Source organism: Varanus komodoensis, unplaced genomic scaffold (assembly GCF_004798865.1).
Source record: "Varanus komodoensis strain SLA01 unplaced genomic scaffold, ASM479886v1 scaffold42, whole genome shotgun sequence".
NCBI lineage: Eukaryota > Metazoa > Chordata > Lepidosauria > Squamata > Varanidae > Varanus > Varanus komodoensis.
The window spans coordinates 3142404-3159351 of record NW_025335972.1 but is presented as its reverse complement, the minus strand read 5'-3'; the positions used below and the strand labels follow the sequence as shown (position 1 = coordinate 3159351).

The window sequence follows — 16948 nt, the reverse complement described above, 5'->3', positions numbered from 1 at the left end:
GCAGCAAATGGCACTCTCATCTCTTGAGAGCACCCCATCCCACCTGCTCCACACAAAATCCCTTCCTGGTGGGAAAGCAGGTGGAGCCCGGCTTCGTTTTCTGTTGGACTTGGGCAGTTCTAGACAGAGTGAAGGTGAGGAAGGAAGAGGGATCAGTGGTGAGGACAAATGCTAGCTGGCTGATCAGCTAAGTCAGTGTTTCCAGGCCCCAGGCAGGGTTTCCAGCAGAACAGAGCACGAGCATTAATCATAGGTTCTGTTCCCAGGCTCCACCCTCCCTGTTTCCTTGAAAATGGCCTAGCAGTGCTACTCCCAGGGTGTAAGCCAGCCTTCCCTATCCTGGTGCTTTCCACAGGCTTTGGACTATATTTCCCATAACCTGTGCTGAGTGGCGGTGATGAGATTTGCAGTCCAAAGTGTCTGGAGGGCACTGTTGACCATGAAGTTGGCTGCCCAGTCCAGAAGCTCTTGCTTGCTCTTCACTTTGTCCTACACTCATCAGAATTGGACCCTCGCCCACCATATTCACAGCCTGCAGTTCTAAGAGCAGCCCAAAGTGGTGTCACTCAGTAGCACTGGGGCTGCTTCATGCAAGAATCCGGTAGATTGTTTTGAAGGTCTCCCTCTGTCCCATTCTTGTAGGAGACTTGGATGTTGCCAACAAGGAGCTCCGTGCTGTTATCAAGAAGATCTGGAAGCGGACCAAGCCCAAACTGCTGGATGAAGTGATACCCCCTCCAGAAGGTTGGTGCTTTATCCTAGCAATGGTTCCGCTCTCTCCAGGTGTCTCTGGAGTGTCAAAGGAGATGAGGGTAGGGGAATTAGGGGCCATGCTGACTCAGTGGGCCCTTTCAACATTCATGGGCCACAGGGTGGCTGCTAGCTTTGCCTGGTGCCAGCTCCACTCATGATGGCTATTTCAAATTTTGTGACATGAAACTGAAATGAAGTGATCCTTCATCTGGAATGGCACTCTGAGTGCAAGAAGGAGATCAGCTCTGGAAAATGTGAACTTCCTCAGGCTAGTGAGTGCAGCCATGCCATTCTGCTGCAAGCTAAAAATAGATTCCTGCAGCCATGGCACCCTAAGCCACATGTTCTCAATGGGACCGCAGGACTCCCTATTTTGTAAAACTAGCCTGCCTCTTTTCATGGAGCTTTATGGAAGGGCTAATTTTCTCCAAGCAGCTGCATCTCCTAACAAGCAGCCACGTCAATCTTCTTCCCTTGACAGAGGAGGAAGTCACAGTTGGCAAGTTCTATGCCACGTTCCTGATCCAGGACTATTTCAGGAAGTTCCGTAAGCGGAAGGAGAAGGGGCTGCTGGGGCCAGATGGGTCCCCCAGCAACTCAACTGCCTTGCAGGTGAGTCTCCCAGCTTGGGGATGGGCCCCTTGACTGGCCTGAGGCAGGAAAGGTGATGAGGGTACTAGCGTGGCTGAGCCCGTTGCTGAGCTGCCTTTCTCCCCTCTAGGCTGGACTGAAGAGCTTGCAGGACCTGGGACCGGAGATCCGCCGCGCCATGTCCTGTGACCTGGCAGAAGAAGAAGAAGGGGGGGAAGCAGAGGGAACCACATGTGAGGAGGAGGCAGTGACCTACCAGGTGAGCTGACAGCCTAGTGTTCTTTGGGGCAAGGCAGGAAACCCACCGAGGAACCCTCAGAGCAAGCCAGGCAAAACCTTGAGCTTAGGATACCCCATGCTCCCTCCTGTTGTCCTTTGGGTTCCAGTTCAGCTTGCCATCCTCCTCAGAGTGTGATGGCACCTCAGAGTGGATCTAATGAGCTGTTGTAGAAGGAATCGCAGGGTGATTTTGCATTAAAATTGGTGGGGAGGTTTTTACTTTGAAAGGCAGATCAAGGTTTCTGTTCCCTCAGCTTTCCTCCCAGAAGACTTATCCCTAAATGCAAATCAGAACTGTTTCTGCTAGCTTGTGCTCTTGGCTTTTGCATACCTGCTGTTCCCTGCTCAAATTGGGCTGCTGCTGAATTTCTGGGAGAGCAGATTTGAGTGCAATATGTTGCTTTGTAGTGTAGAAGAGGTGAGACTGTGAGGTTGTGAAATATCTTGGGGAACAGAGTATGAATTCTGTTTGCTGAGCAACCCCCTAATGTGCTTTTAGTTTGCCAGGGCTGGCTCCAAAAGGTGGCCTGATCAGGCATTTGCTGAGACCCCATGGCTAGCAGCAGCCCACCTTTCTCCCCTTGTAGGCAATACCCAAAGAAGCCACAGAATATGAGAATTTGTCTTATTTTGTATGCCATTCTCTTTCTGGGTAAAGAGTGCCCACTGAAAGTTCTTTGTCCCCAGATTGCAAAGATAGCACTGTACATAGCTTGTAAACTATTAATAACCAATTTCTAAAAGGAGAGTTGTTTTAGCTCAACTTTCAGTGAGTTAAATGGCACTTTGCATATGCCCAGAGTTGCTCTCGTCCTTCCAGTTACTTCACATTTTCCCACATTGCAGCCCAGATCTCCTGTTAATCTTAAGTTAAGATCTAATAGAGAAGGCCAACCCAGCTTTAGCACAAGTGTGGATTGGGCCTAATGACTTTTCTCTTACACAAAGATGATTTCTATAGAGAAAGCACTATAAAACCTGCAGTGTAATAGTCAGATCCATGCACTGTGCTACAGACCTACGATTATTAATCCTTACCCAAAGGATTATCTTTGTGCAAGAGAAATCTGTATAGTGTATTGTGCTCTTATGAGTCGGAAAGCTGTAGTCCTCCAGTTGTTGGATTCCAATGCCCATCGGTCCCAACCAGCATGACCATTTGTCAGAGATTATAGGAGTTCTAGTTCAGCACCACCTGGTGGGCTGCAGGTTCCCCGCCTTGCCATCTGTGAAATAGGAAGGTAGCCCTGGGGAAATTGCTGGCTGGCCTAATATCAGAGCGAGGGTGGGCAGGCAGGTGGGCAGAAGTATCTCTGGCTGGCATTGGATGAGGCAGAGGGGCACAGCAGAGCAGGGCAAGCAGAAGAGACTGAGGAAGGGGATGCATCAGAGGCAGGGAGTTGAGCAAACCATGGAAGGAGGGTTAGAAGAAGGAATGGGCATAGAAACAGGAAAAGCCTAGAATCCCACACGGCCAATTCTTCCACTGTACATTGAAATAGGATGCAATTTTCAGTGAAGCAGCGTTATTCTAGACCCCCTGTCCCCAACCTGGTACCCTCCAGGTGTGCTGGGCTACAACCTCCATCAGCCCTAGCCTGCATAGTCAATAGTGAGAACTGGTGGTTGCTGTAGGCCAAAACAGGTGGAGGACCACAAGTTGCCCAGCCCTCTTTTGAGCCTTGGTATCTCCGTGGTCACAGTCCTGTGCTGGAAGTCAGAGTGGAAAACTGCTTTGGTTGTATATCAGATGTGCTAATAAGGATGACCCTCTGAGAATGTTCCAAAGTAATGTGAGGGAAAACAGAAGGTCAGAGGGAGGGTGTCAGAAGGAAACGAATTTGAGGAAGAAAGGAGAACTTGGTGTGGACAGGAGCTCCAGAGATGAGTAGGACTGAGGTTCACGCACTCTGAAATACTCAGCCGGCACCTTCGCTGCAGGCCTTTAATCTTCAGGGGAAGGGATGTAAGGCAGCAGTGGATCACAGGAGTACCGGTTTCCAAGGCAGGTGTGCTTCTCCCTCCCCACAGAGCTCTGAGGCATTGTATGGCTCCGCCCCTGACCACCAAACCTCCACCACTGCAACTTCACCAGACAGGGAGAACAAGACTTTGATGAATGGCCTCGTGGGCTCCCGGCACCCCTCCAGTGTTGGCCTTTCCCACATGACCAATGGGCCAGCCTGTTATGAGGAGGATGCTGCTGATAACCACGAACCTTCTGAACTGCCCAACATGCCCTCCCGGCGCAAGATGAGCAGGTGCTGGGCAGGGGAAAAGGTGGTTGTGGGGCTGAGCGGGGTGCGGCTGGGTGGAAGAGCAGGGGCTTGGATTTCAGGGTTCTTGACAGTCCTGTGCACCTGCCAGACGGAGCTCTGAGGGCAGCTGCATCCCACCAACGGTGCACAAAGAAGCCACGCATGGCCAAGATTATGGGGAGGACACCTCCATTGAGCAGGGATACTACAGCCGAGAGGAGGACTCTGAGAGCCTGGCCTCCCGTGACAGGTAAGCCTTAGATCATGGGTCATCAAACTACAGGCAGCGGGCTGAATACGGCCCGCCATGCCCCTTTATCCAGCCCACCTCAGAGCTTTTGGACTCTCTTGGAGAAAATGATCTCCGCGTGAGTCCAAAAGCTCTGAGCCAGCGCAGGAATACTCAGTGGGGAGATGGCCGCAGTTGCAGGTGTGCTCATGCAGGGAAGACGGGTGCGATTGCGGTCATGCTGGGGGGGAAAGATGGGCACAATTGTGCCCATCTTCCCTGCACAATCATGCTGTGGGGGGGGGGGGGGGGGGGGGATGGCCTTGATCGCAGTCGCACTCATGCAGGGAAGACAGGCGTGATCGTGGCCATCTCCCCAACCCCAGCACGATCGCGATCACACCTGTCTTCCCAGCACAAGCGTGATCATGTCCATCTTCCCCCTCCACCACTATCTCACCCATCTTCCCCCACCTCCTGCATGATCGTGGACATTTTAGCTATGTCCCTTGAATATGGACATACTCTTCCCACCTCATCTTGGGCTTCTGCTACAGCCCAAGTGAGTGGAGCAAACATTTTTTATTTTTCAATTATTTTTTAAAAAATTAATTAATTTTCATTTTTAATTAATTTTTCAATTTATTTTAATTATTTCTAATGTGCAGTGTGCATAGGAATTCATTCATATTTTTTAAAGTATAGTCCGGCCCCCCAACAGTCTGAGGGACAGTGAACTGGACCCCTGTTTAAAAAGTTTGAGGACCCCTGCATTAGGTGTTGAGACAAAGGAGAGCAAATTTGGACAAGACACAAGCACAATCTTCAATCATTGGAAGAGAGCGGGAACTGTTTCCGCAGGGCCAGGTTCTTGCACTGTATTCTCTTCCTGTGCCATTGTCACTGTCCTTGGGAATCAGACAAAGTTAGTGAAGGAAGGAATTGCATGGATTCCTCCATCCACACTGGACCCATGTGGCACTTAGTGTACAGAAAAGCAGTCCCTAGATCCACTTTGCTAACAGGATCACAGAAGCACCGTGTGACAGTGACCTGCTTTGCACAATCACTGCAGCCCCCCATAGTTTAAAGTCACAATGAGGCGTGGCACCTGGGTAACTGGTTCTGTCTTCAAGCCTGGCCATGGCTTGTCTTGTCACCCAAACCCAGATGTCCGGGTAGTTCAAGGGTTAAGCAACCCTCAAATAACCCATGATCTGTGGTAGGGTTATTTAAGGATTGTTTAACATTCAAACTATACCCTGCCTCTAGGTTTTGAAGGGCAAAACAAACCATGGCAACCCCCACTGGATATTCACAGTGAGCCATCGCAGCCCACCTGTGGTGATCATGCGAACTGGCTCACAGTGTGGATTAGTGATTAGGACAAGTTCCTTGTGGCTGGCATCCAAGCTAGGCACTGAGTGGATGCCCCAGGAGTATGTATCCTGATGGTCATCTGAATACCCACCACTGCTGGGGGAGGGGGGTGCATGACACACGATGGCTGGCTGAAACTGGCTCCGAGGAACGGCATTCAGGGTTCTGTGTCTCTCCCTTGCAGGCCGCCTGCTCTGCACAACCCACAACCCCGCCGTCGTCACTGGGACAATGGCTATGGCGGCTCCTTGCCGCTCCCCTCCCGGTGCATCAACAGTGGGCTCGTCAACGGAGGATTGGACAGCCGGCAAACCAAGCGTAGGCGCCTCTTGCCTCCCACACCCACAGGTCAGGATGGCCAGACTCTGGGTAGCTCGGCCTGTGCTGCCAGGATCTCCCTGCCCAAAAGCCACTTCACTTCATACACCCAGCAGGATCAACTGGCAAAAGGTGTACACCGCTTCAGGCTATGGGCTGACAGGGTCCCGTGCTTGAAAGTTGCCCTGTGGAGAGAACAAAGGTCCTTGCAAATAGCAAACTAGTGCCTCAGGGGGTTCGGCACAACCTTCCTGTGGATATGTGTGGGGAAGAGCATTTAAATATTTGACCCCCTGCTGCTCATGCACAGTCTGAAGGGGCAGCAAAAATGTGAGGTTTTCACAGGAGCCTGGCTGTTGGTGGGCTGCTCTGGCTTGCTGGATCCTTCCTGCTGAAGGGCTGAACTGGGCTGAGGAATTACTCTGAAGCAGTGGGTGGGAAGAGAAAGAACACTTAGCCTGAGCTTGGTTGTGAGGATGGCAGTAGGAAGGACTTTCTCCTTTGCTGGTCCTTCTATCCTCCCACCAGCCCCCTTGCCTGACTCCAGTGCCACATGCCGCTGCTGCCTCACTCTTTCCTTGAAGCAGTACCAAACTTGGGCCTGTGTTTTGAGAACCTGATGCCCCAGCCAGCCAGTCAAGAGTGTCTTTATGTTAAGGGCCAGTGCAGAAAGTCAGTAGAACTGAGGGGCTCCAGTTCATTTGGCAAGCTTCAGCACACAGCAGATGGGCAGCCCGTGTCTGTTTTGGTGGGGCCAAAGCTGTGCAGGCCCTGTCCTTGGTGAAGACACCCTTGTACCTCACCTGCTGCAGCAGGCTGCACATATAAACTGCATGTAAGAGAGGTGGATAGTGGTAAGCTGGAGTAAAAGCAAAAGATAGAATTAAATTTTGAAGCAGGATCCAAGTTTAAAGCACTTGGGCAATGCTGGATTATGGAGAAGGACTAGAAGGAATCGGAGAGGTGGATGGCTGGGTGACAAACATTGGTGTCTGATGAAAATCTTTTTATCTCTCCAACTCTGTAAACTTCTGTAGAATAGTTTTACATGAGTTGGTGTTTGGGGCGGGAGCAGGGTGGGGGGGCACTGACATTAGGGTTGCGTAGGGTATCCTGCTTTATTGTTGTCTGCCATTTTTGTGCTGATGTTAATGTTTCTTGTAATCTGTTTTTAATGTATTGAAGGGTGACCCAGAAATGATTACAAAATGAATAGTTTGGCAGTGGCTGGGTTCAGATAAATGAGGAACTTGATGGAATGTGCTTTGCGGAAGACGATGGCCATTCCCCACCAGGGCCTCTCACCTTTCCTCTGTCATTTCCTTCTACCCACCCCTCTAGGCCGTAAGCCAGCCTTCAGCATCCAGTGCCTGCAGCGCCAGGGCAGCTGTGACGACATCCCCATCCCAGGCACCTACCACCAAAATGCACCACCCTGCCGTGCACGTGCACAGGTAATTTTGGCACCCAGTGCAAGAGCAGTGCGTGTATCCACAGGGCTCCATTTCTAAAGCAGAAAAGGCATGGGCGGAATTCCCTTATTGACTACAGTACAAAGCTTATTGCTTTGGGAATCCTTTCCCTCCTGATCCCAACACATGAAGACTGATTGTGGGAAAGGCACTCTGTCTGCCTGTACTTAATAGCACTCTTTGATGGGAGTGCTTCATATGCTGGATGGATCAGGCCCACCATGCCTTGATGTGGCCTGACTCAGGCAGAATGGAAGATTGGCATTTTACCAGGCAGGACAAAGTCGAAGCACAAACCTACACCCTCTGGCACTTTTCCAGCTGCTCTCCCTGCCTTATTAGCCACCTCCTTGCAGAGTGCACAGTACCTGCCTCTCTCTAGAGCGGGAGTCACTTGAGTGCTGCATCACTGCCATGTGCTTTTGCTGCCTGGGCCGGCTCTTAGCTGTGCCTGTGGCCTGCCACTTCATACCACATGTTGCCTTATCTAAGCAGCCCTGGCAGCAAGCAGAGCGGTGCGACTGTTCTCCAGCTGGCTCCCAGAAGCCTCTTGCATGGCTGTTCTGTGTCACCCAGCTGTACTGTCCATGAATGCACAAAGCTGCCTTGTCCTGCTTTGGACCATTTGCTCATCTCTTTCTGAGCTGTCCGCTCTCACTGGGGAACGCTCTCCTAGGTCTTGTTTGGGGGAGACCTTTCCCGGACCTCCCCAAGATCCACAGCTGGAGTTGCTGGGGACCGAACTAAGGACAGACCCTCGGCATGCAGAGCAGCTGCTGCTAAGCTGTGACCTTTCCCCAAATGAGTCAGTCATAAAACATAGCTGCTCCATCCATCCATCCCAGAGGCGGGTCAGTTGCCACCCTTCTGATGTTGTCCCGTCACCTGCCACAAGCCTAGTCAGTGGTCCAGCAGCATGTGGAGGCTTCCTAAGGGTTCCTCAGCCTGGTCCACCGTCTTGGTGTCCTGTCCTCCCTTTGGAGAATTGTTTTATCTCCACAACAACCCAGGAGGGAGGGTGGGCTAGGGGAGGGGATTTGCCCAGGCATGTCCCACGACGGTGTGAACATGGGTCTGCATGTTAGCCATCAAGTCCCCAGGGCCACCTTGTGATCTGCAGACTGGTGCATCTGTGGAATTCGAGCACGATTCTGCAAAGGATCAGCCACACTTCCAGTGGGGTTTGCAGCTGTGACCTGACTTCAGCTGTGTTCTCCAGCAAGGGATTGTGTGATAACACAGTGTTTTGTTAGCCCAGACCCTGTCCTAGGGTCACAGCATAGAATCATAAAGTCATAGAACAGCAGAGTTGGAAGGGGCCATGAAGGCCATTGAGTCCAACCGTGTACTGGTGCAGGACACCAATTGACACCTTCCCACGGGGGATCTGTGGTATGGCATGACTGTGCTGTTGAGACTAGTCCATTGTGATGCATCTCGCCTTCTCTTTCAGGGCTATGGCAGCTATGACTCCTGGCACAGTGGCAGCCGCTCCTCAACAGCTTCCTTGCAGTCCTGGGCCACCCCACCAAAACGGGGCCGGTTGCTCTACGCCCCACTGATCCTGGTGGAAGAGGATGGCCTGCCAGGGTGCAGCTGGGAGAAGAACAGCAGCAGCCTTCCTCCCATGTCACGGGCACGCTGGTACACGAACGAGCCCGAGCTGCCCTACCGCACCTACGGCCATCTCCACGTGCCCAGCCAGCTCAAGCACAGCTACAATGACAAGCGTGGCAGTGCAGACAGCCTAGTGGAGGCGGTGAGTGCAGGGCGGGCTGCTTTCTCTCAAGGTTGCATCTCTCTGGGGACAAGGGCCCACCTCTGCCCCATCCCCATGCTGAGACTCGGACCCGGAAGCACCAGGATATGCTCCACTACCTGGCTTGTGTTGTGTGCATGTTTGCAGAGCTGGAGTTAGAATTAGCCCTCCTGGTATGGAAACCATTCCCTTGTAGGGCACTGGTGGAGAATCCCGCATTTGATGGTGATGGCATGAGAGTTTTCATCACTGGAAAGACTGCAAATGCAATGTTGCAGTCTGAAACTAACTGGGCACATCCGTCTGTGTGTGTATTTAATTTGCATGGTTCATTCTGGCTCTGCTGGCCATGATAAATTAGGAAGGAGCCAGTGTAGGGTACTGAAATCCCACCTTCCCTGACTACTGGGAACCTGGTTTGCACAACTCCCTGGCTACCTTCAAAGACTGCAGCAGTGTTTTTACAAGCAAAGCCATGATTTGAGTTTCCAGACATGCAATAGGCTGTCCGCTTGTCTGAGTATCTTTTCCAGCCTCTTAGACCAAGGCTTTCCCTTCCGCTTCCATGATGCAAGAGCTTCTGGAGGCAGACAGCAGATGGCTAATGGTGCCAATCAGTCGCCAGGCCACACCACAGTATGCATGCACTATCGTGGGCAAGTCCTTTTGAAGCCCTGGTTTCTCATTCTAGTTTGTTCATTGATTGAAAATCATGGCTTGTCAATTCAGACCTCATGTTAAACCATAGCTTAGCTTCCTACCCATGGTTTGGGTGCTACGTCTCAACTAAGCCCCTGACTAGGTAAGGGAAGATGAGCTCCACAGCTTTGCCTAGCAAGCCCCTTTTTTCTTTGCCTTTTAGGTGCTCATCTCAGAGGGCCTTGGCCTTTACGCACGGGACCCCAAGTTTGTGGCCTTCACCAAGAGAGAGATAGCAGATGCCTGCCACATGACCATTGACGAAATGGAAAGTGCTGCAACAGACTTGCTGAGCCGCAAATTTGTGGGAGGTGAAAGCAGCCACCAAGGGGCCAGTGGCCACATCTTGTACAGCAGTGATGGGGAGCACAGTGGCGTCGGGAGCTTGGGTCCTGTTTACAGTGACGAGGAACCCTTCCGCTCCCGTGAAGAAGAGGATTTAGCTGATGAGATGGCCTGTGTCCCCTCTTATTGACCAAAAAGTGCCCCCTGGTGGGGCGCAGAGAGACTGCAGCTGCAGATAGATTTAAATCTCTAAGGACTTTGGCAGGCGCTTGCCCCAACGTGTGCCATGATGGGAGTGCCTGCTAAGAAAGGAGGCCAAAGCGTGGCACACAAAATATTGCCCTCAGATTAGGAACACAATATGCGTCCTTGTCTAGCTTAGGGAGTCTACTGCTTGCTGCCCCTTCTCCAGACTTGACTTCTCCTCAGCGGTCCAGAAAGGCAAAGGCAGTGTTGGACTTCTTCCTCTAGGAAAGGGTTGTGGGTCTTGAAAGGCTGAGGCTTCCTAAAGAGACAGGAAGATGTCTTTTTTCTATCAGAAACAATAAACATTATTTGAATGATAAGAAGGCTTGTTTTACTGGACTGAATGAAAAAGTGAGAAGAAAATGTTGCCACTGGCTTTCCCATCTTTCCTTGATTTCCTTGACCCTCTACCAGCCCTTTATAGAATCATGTCCCCCATAAATGAGATTACAGTCCTGTACTTTGTATAGATAATTATTCCAGAATAATGGTTGAGATCCTGGTTCTGCAGCCATAGATTCATAGAAATCCAAGCTAATTCAAGTCCATTGTAACTTGTCTGACATCCATAGTAACATGCCTATAGAGCTGGATGCAACCCCTTCCAAGGGGCACCTGATCCAGTCTGTTGTGCTGAAGCAAGATGTTCTACATATACAGGGAATCCAAGGGAACAAACCCATCTCCCCCTGCCCCTAAATATAGGCTACGTCCCTAGACAGCTGGTTATCTTGCAACACTGCTGTTCCAAGGGAGCAACCCTAATATCAGTTCCATGCAATGCTAAGTGGAAACCACGCGTGCAGCTGCTCCAGGTTTCACTTTTCACTTCCAGTTTTGTGCTGGACTTCCAGTAATCATAGTGAGTTTCCATAGTGCAAAAAGTGCTCAGAAGTTTGCACTGTTTGCCTACAAGGCAGGACATGCAAAGCATGGCCATTTTTGTACTGTACAACTACCTGTGAAGTCAGTGATCGCAGCCTTACAGTTCATAGTCAAAGGACCACTTTACCCAAACAGGCATTTTATTGCTTCGAAGCCTTACCCTGTCCTTCAGTCAAAAAGGCTCCCAGAATGGGGTATGGATTCTTCAAAAGAAAAGGAGGTCTTGTAATGACCAGCGGCAACAAGAAGCAGTTTGGGAGCAGGAGGAGCCAGGTGGCCTGACTCCCCAACCCTCCCACTGCTACAGTTCGATGGCATGGCTGCTGTAGTGACAACTGAAAGGGGCTGCATCCAACTTTATACACATGTAACTGATGTGCACCTTTACGTGTCTGTCTGAACTATAGCAGGTACTGGATGCTTTCCCCTCAGCCACTGGCTTTGTGCAGAGCACCTGGGATTGCTTAAATGCAAAATAGCATGCAAGTGTGTTCTTCAGTACTGGTGAGGCTGCACTTGTCTTCCCTGTGCCCTGAAGAAGAGCCACTGGTGCCTGTGAGGTTTCACTTTTTGCTTTGCAAGCAGCAGCCTGCAGTGGATGAAAACAGGGCCACAGAGGAATCTTAGGAGGACAGATGGCTAAGTGTGGCTGCAGCCCTTTGTCCTTTGAAGGTCTTTCTAAAATGCAGGGAAGAGATGTGCTAGGTTTCTCTTCAGCCATGGTTGGATAAAGCCTCCCAAAACCCAGTGTTATAGTAACACCCATGTTCTCAACATGAGAAGAGGCCACACCAACATCTGTGCTCAGGTATAGCACACTCTGCCTACCGAATGGTAAACTAGATGCTTTTTCATTTTTTATATAAGTGCCTCACCTGTCTTTGAAGAAGTGCAAGGCAGAGTCCATGGCTGTTGTCTGGATAATTGTCATTACAACCCTGTAATGTAGATTAGACTGAGCACTGTTTTATTTATTTATTTATTTAATTTATTAAAACATTTCTATGCCGCCCCTTGCCAAAGCCTCAGGGCGGCTTACAACACAATAAAATACAATAGAATACAAAAATAACAATATAAAATAAATAACAATATAATTTTTCCCCATACTACAAGGTAGAAGTGCCTCTTCTAAGACTTCATTATTGACAGGCAGGGCTTAAAGCTACAACATGCTGGTATTTGCCCATTCTTGGCTCCATCGTTTTGCCACTCATCACAACTCTGCGCCAAGCGATGACCCAGCCATGGGACCTCCCGGCTCACCTTCAGTCAACATCAAGTAGATATGAAGCCATGTACAAGAGGAGGACATTCCGTTCCTCCTATGTCACCCTAGACCGAACTCGGTCGTGGTGGAGTCTTCTCAGGGCTGGGAGTTACGGGGTCACACCATGCCCCGTGACAAGGAAGGGAGGAAGATCGACTCCCTCGCACGCTGAGTCTATGCGGCCTCTGGACTCAGCCTGCGAATCTCCAATTACGAGGAGACATTGGCACGCTATCAGTATTTTATAATGCAGCACCTGGACAACATCATTGCCACTCTCCCAGACAACCAAGGCGACCTTGCATGGGTTTTCGTAAAGGAGGCCATGCAGGTCACAATACAACAGCTCTCCACAGCCAGACACCATGTGGATACCGATTCGAGGGCCTTAGTCCATGCCATATCCCTCTGGAGGCATGCTTGGTTGCATAATTGCAACTTCCCGGAGGAGATGAGGAGAATTGAGGAGATGCCCCTTGACGGGTCCGGCCTCTTCAACACAAAGACCGACCACAAGTTGAGGAAAATCCACGAGTATAGGATGACGGCTCGTCATATGGAACTACAGCCTCAGCCTTGATGTAAGTGGTTGTGGGCCCATCCGCAATACCGGCAACAATACCAGCCCCGACAACAGCCACAGCACCGCCAACAGCGCCGCAGACAGCAACCGCCCCAGTGATTCCAACAAGGCCGCCGCCGTTTTGACGGGGATAAGTGCCAGTGCTGACAGGGCGGGTGAACCTTTCCTCTACTCCCAACCCCACCCTTCCCCCTCTCATGTGGGGACTGGTTGAAAGGCCGACTCCCCATCTGGGAGTCCATCACATCTGATCGGTGGGTGTTATCCATCATTCAGCATGGATATTGAATAGAATTCGACATCGTTCCTCCATCGAGTCCGATCCGGTTTGCTCCATGCTCGCCGGTGTTGTTACGCGAAGTTCATCAGCTCCTTTCTAAAGGAGCAGTTCGTCACTTGTCTCTATCTGAAGGACTCCACGGTTTCTATTTTAGATACTTTACGGTCCTGAAATGGGATGGGGGTCTCCAGCCAATACTGGACCTAAGAGCTGTTAACAAGTTTATAACACCGAAGAAATTTCGGATGACCATCCTTTAAATATTTTACCGTTGCTGAGGAGAGAGAACTGGTTCGCCTCATTGGACTTGAAGGACGCCTATTTCCACATTTCGATCCATCCGTGTCACAGGCGTTTCCTCCATTTCGCTGTTGTTTTGGAAATCTTCGAATTCATGGTGCTCCCATTTGGGCTGGCTACCGACCCAAGGGTCTTTACAAAGTGCATGGCTCTGGTCTGCGCATACCTCAGACTACGTGGTGTTCAAATATACCCCTACCTCGATGACTGGTTATTGGCTTCTCAGACCAGAGAAGTACTTTTTCCCTCTATAAACATGACCTGCACCCTGCTGCAGGATCTTGGACTTTGCATTAACCACGAGAAATCCTCTCTTGTTCCTGCGCAGATTATCAATTTCATCGGAGCCCATCTGGATTCCACAGTGGCGAAGGCATTCCTTCCTCAAGACTGACAATGCACTCTTGCTCAACACATCCTTCAAATGCAATGAGAGGGGACGGTTCCTGCCCGATCTATCCAAAGACTTTTGGGACACATGGCCACGTCAGTTGCCGTCGTTCCACATGCCGGACTTTGGCTTCGCCCCCTTCAGCTCTTCTTCAACAAGATGTTTCGACCACAAAGGGACTTGCCTATGAAGTTGATTCGGCTCCCATCCTCCGTTCTACAATCTTTGATACGGTGGACAGTCCCAGCCAACTTGAACATTGGAGTCCCATTCCGGACTCGGTGCCCTACAGTGACTCTCGGTACCAAAGCATCTCTGCTCGGACGGGGGGCACTGTGCTCCGGTCTACACACTCAAGGTGTTTGGAATCGACAGGAGTCCAGGAATCATATCAACTTCCTGGAACTTCTGGCAGTATTCAAGGCTCTACGATCGTTCGAGGACGTTCTTCGGCATCGGTAGTTCAGATAGCCTTGGACAACATTGCTACAGTCTTTTATCTGAACAAACAAGGTGGGACGAAGTCTCCCACTCTGGCTCGACTATCGATGCAGATATGGAATTGGTGCATCCCAAGAGACATTGCTCTAGTAGCAGTACATCTAGCCGGTATGGACAATGTTGATGCTGATCTTCTAAGCAGACAAATGTCCACATCCCATGAATGGGAGCTAGATTGAGAGATATGCGACCAACTCTTCCATCGCTGGGGACATCCAGATATGAACTTGTTTGCTACCTGGCAGAACAGGTATGCGAGAACTTTTGTTCGAGAGCAGGAATCAGACAAGGATCATTAGGGGATGCCTTTATGATCCCCTGGGACAATATGAGCTTTTACGCTTTCCCTCCGATTTCCCTCATTATGAGAGTAATATCGAAGATAGCCCATGACGGGGCCACAGGACTATTGATAACTCCATGGTGACCACAACAAGCATGGTTTTCAACACTTCTTCGAATGTCTCATGGTGAATACCTTCAACTTCCAACTCTTCCATATCTAATAACTCAACAAGAGGGCACAGTTCGCCATCCAGATCTGCCATCGCTGAAACTGACAGCATGGTGGATTCGATAACTCTTGCTGCTGACTTGGTACCGATGATGTTTAACTCTTTTACGGATCGTGTCGCCGAATTGGTCACTCAGATTGAGGCTTCGAACCCGTTGCCTTTCCCTCCTTCATCGGATTCGACGAGTTTTCCATCGGGATTGATGTCTTTACACCCGGAAATTCAAGGCATTCTCGAATCTGCGTTAAGACCGTCAACCTAAAAGTCATATGCGGCTAAGTGGAGACAATTCTCTACCTTTGCAGAGTCTCGTTCCTTTCTTCCAGATTCAGCATCCATAGAGAATATTCTTCAGTTTCTCTTAGAGCTCCACCATTTTGGACTTAAACCATCTTCTATAAAGGTGTACACGGCGGCAATTTCTTACTACCGTGGTACAATTCAGGGATCCTCCATTTTTTCCCAACCATCGATTAAAAGATTCCTCAAAGGACTACATAACTTTAATCTGACGATCAGACCAGTTATGCCTACTTGGAGTCTTTCAGTGGTATTGCAGGCACTAACAAGAGCTCCTTTTGAACCTTTGGCGACTGTTGATTTGCACCTTGTTTCCTGGAAGACAGCATTTCTTGTAGTGGTTGCATCAGCTCGAAGAGCTAGTGAGCTCTGTGCCTTCAGGGTAGACACTCCTTATTTGAATTTCCATAGGTAGAATGTTGTTCTACGAATGGATCCATCTTTTCTACCAAAAGTGGCTACTACTTTTCACGAGTCAGGAAGTCGTTTTACCTGCCTTTTTTCCATCTCCATCGAATCCGATTGAGAGATCCTTACACACGCTCAACGTACGGTGCTGTTTAGCCTTTTATAGATCAAGGACTGAATCCATTCGTTGCTCCAATCGGCTCTTTGTTAAATACTCTGAGCACGACCAAGGTTCTCCGGTTACCCCTCAAAGACTCCAAATGGATAGTTCACTCTATAACTTTGTCCTACCAGTTAGCTAAGATAGACTTACCTACAACCCCGAGGGGTCATTCTATGCAAGCAGTAGCTGCTTCTTCAGCCTTTGCAGCGGGGGTCCCGAATGACGATGTCTGTAGGGCGGCCACTTGGGCCACTCCATGCACATTCGCTAAACATTATCGTCTGGATGTCCGTGTGAGACATGACTGTTCCTTTGGCAGAGCCATCCTTTCAGCTGCTCTTCATTGATGACACCTCCCCTCTTCCAGTCAGGGTAAGCTTGCTAATCTACCCATATGTGTGATGCACAGAAGCCACAACGAAGAAAAGCAGGTTGCTTACCTGTAACTGATGTTCTTCGAGTGGCCATCTGTGCAGTCACACAACCCACCCGTTGGCCCCACTCGGTGTCGATGGGTGGAACTTATTATCGGTACCATACTGCTTTTTATTTTTCGGTACCTACATCGTATTTCTTAACTTATCATCAGCACTTACAACGTTTTTTCCTTAGTTTAAATTTTTTTTTCTCTAGAGAGCGAACGTCTGGTCTATCAAAGACTGAAAAATGGCAGACACTCCACTCCATATATACTATGGGGGGGGAGGGGAGGGGAGTTTCCCGCCAAAACCGTTAGCTATCGATTTTCCGGCCATAGGCACTGAGCAGGCGCAGAACCCATATGTGTGACTGCACAGATGGCCACTCGAAGAACATCAGTTACAGGTAAGCAACCTGCTTTTATTGTTAATGGTACATTCCAAACTTATCTATACCAATCACATAATTGATAATCATATTTTACTTTCCAATTCTTAGCTATGATTAATCTTGAAGCTGTTATTAAATTTATTATAAATTCCTGATTATTTCAACTCCAATGTTTCTTATCAAATAGTGAAAGTAACATGATCTCAGGGCATATTTCAATATTTAAACTTAGTATTTTACTACTGCAAATTTGCAGTTCTAAAAGTGTGCAAA

The 16948-nt window shown here is 49.7% G+C and overlaps 1 protein-coding gene across 1 annotated transcript in view; it reads left to right on the top strand.

Moving 5' to 3' along the window:
• The window catches only part of CACNA1F (calcium voltage-gated channel subunit alpha1 F), a 65083-nt gene extending 54870 nt beyond the window's left edge, over positions 1–10213 (top strand). The window contains exons 40-49 of the mRNA XM_044443428.1: positions 643–744; positions 1235–1365; positions 1475–1603; positions 3655–3884; positions 3991–4131; positions 5675–5838; positions 7150–7262; positions 8794–9039; positions 9902–10042; positions 10106–10213. Coding sequence (XP_044299363.1) covers positions 643–744; positions 1235–1365; positions 1475–1603; positions 3655–3884; positions 3991–4131; positions 5675–5838; positions 7150–7262; positions 8794–9039; positions 9902–10042; positions 10106–10213 — 1505 coding nt within the window. The remainder of the gene's footprint in view (positions 1–642; positions 745–1234; positions 1366–1474; positions 1604–3654; positions 3885–3990; positions 4132–5674; positions 5839–7149; positions 7263–8793; positions 9040–9901; positions 10043–10105) is intronic.
• Positions 10214–16948: the final 6735 nt, after the last annotated feature.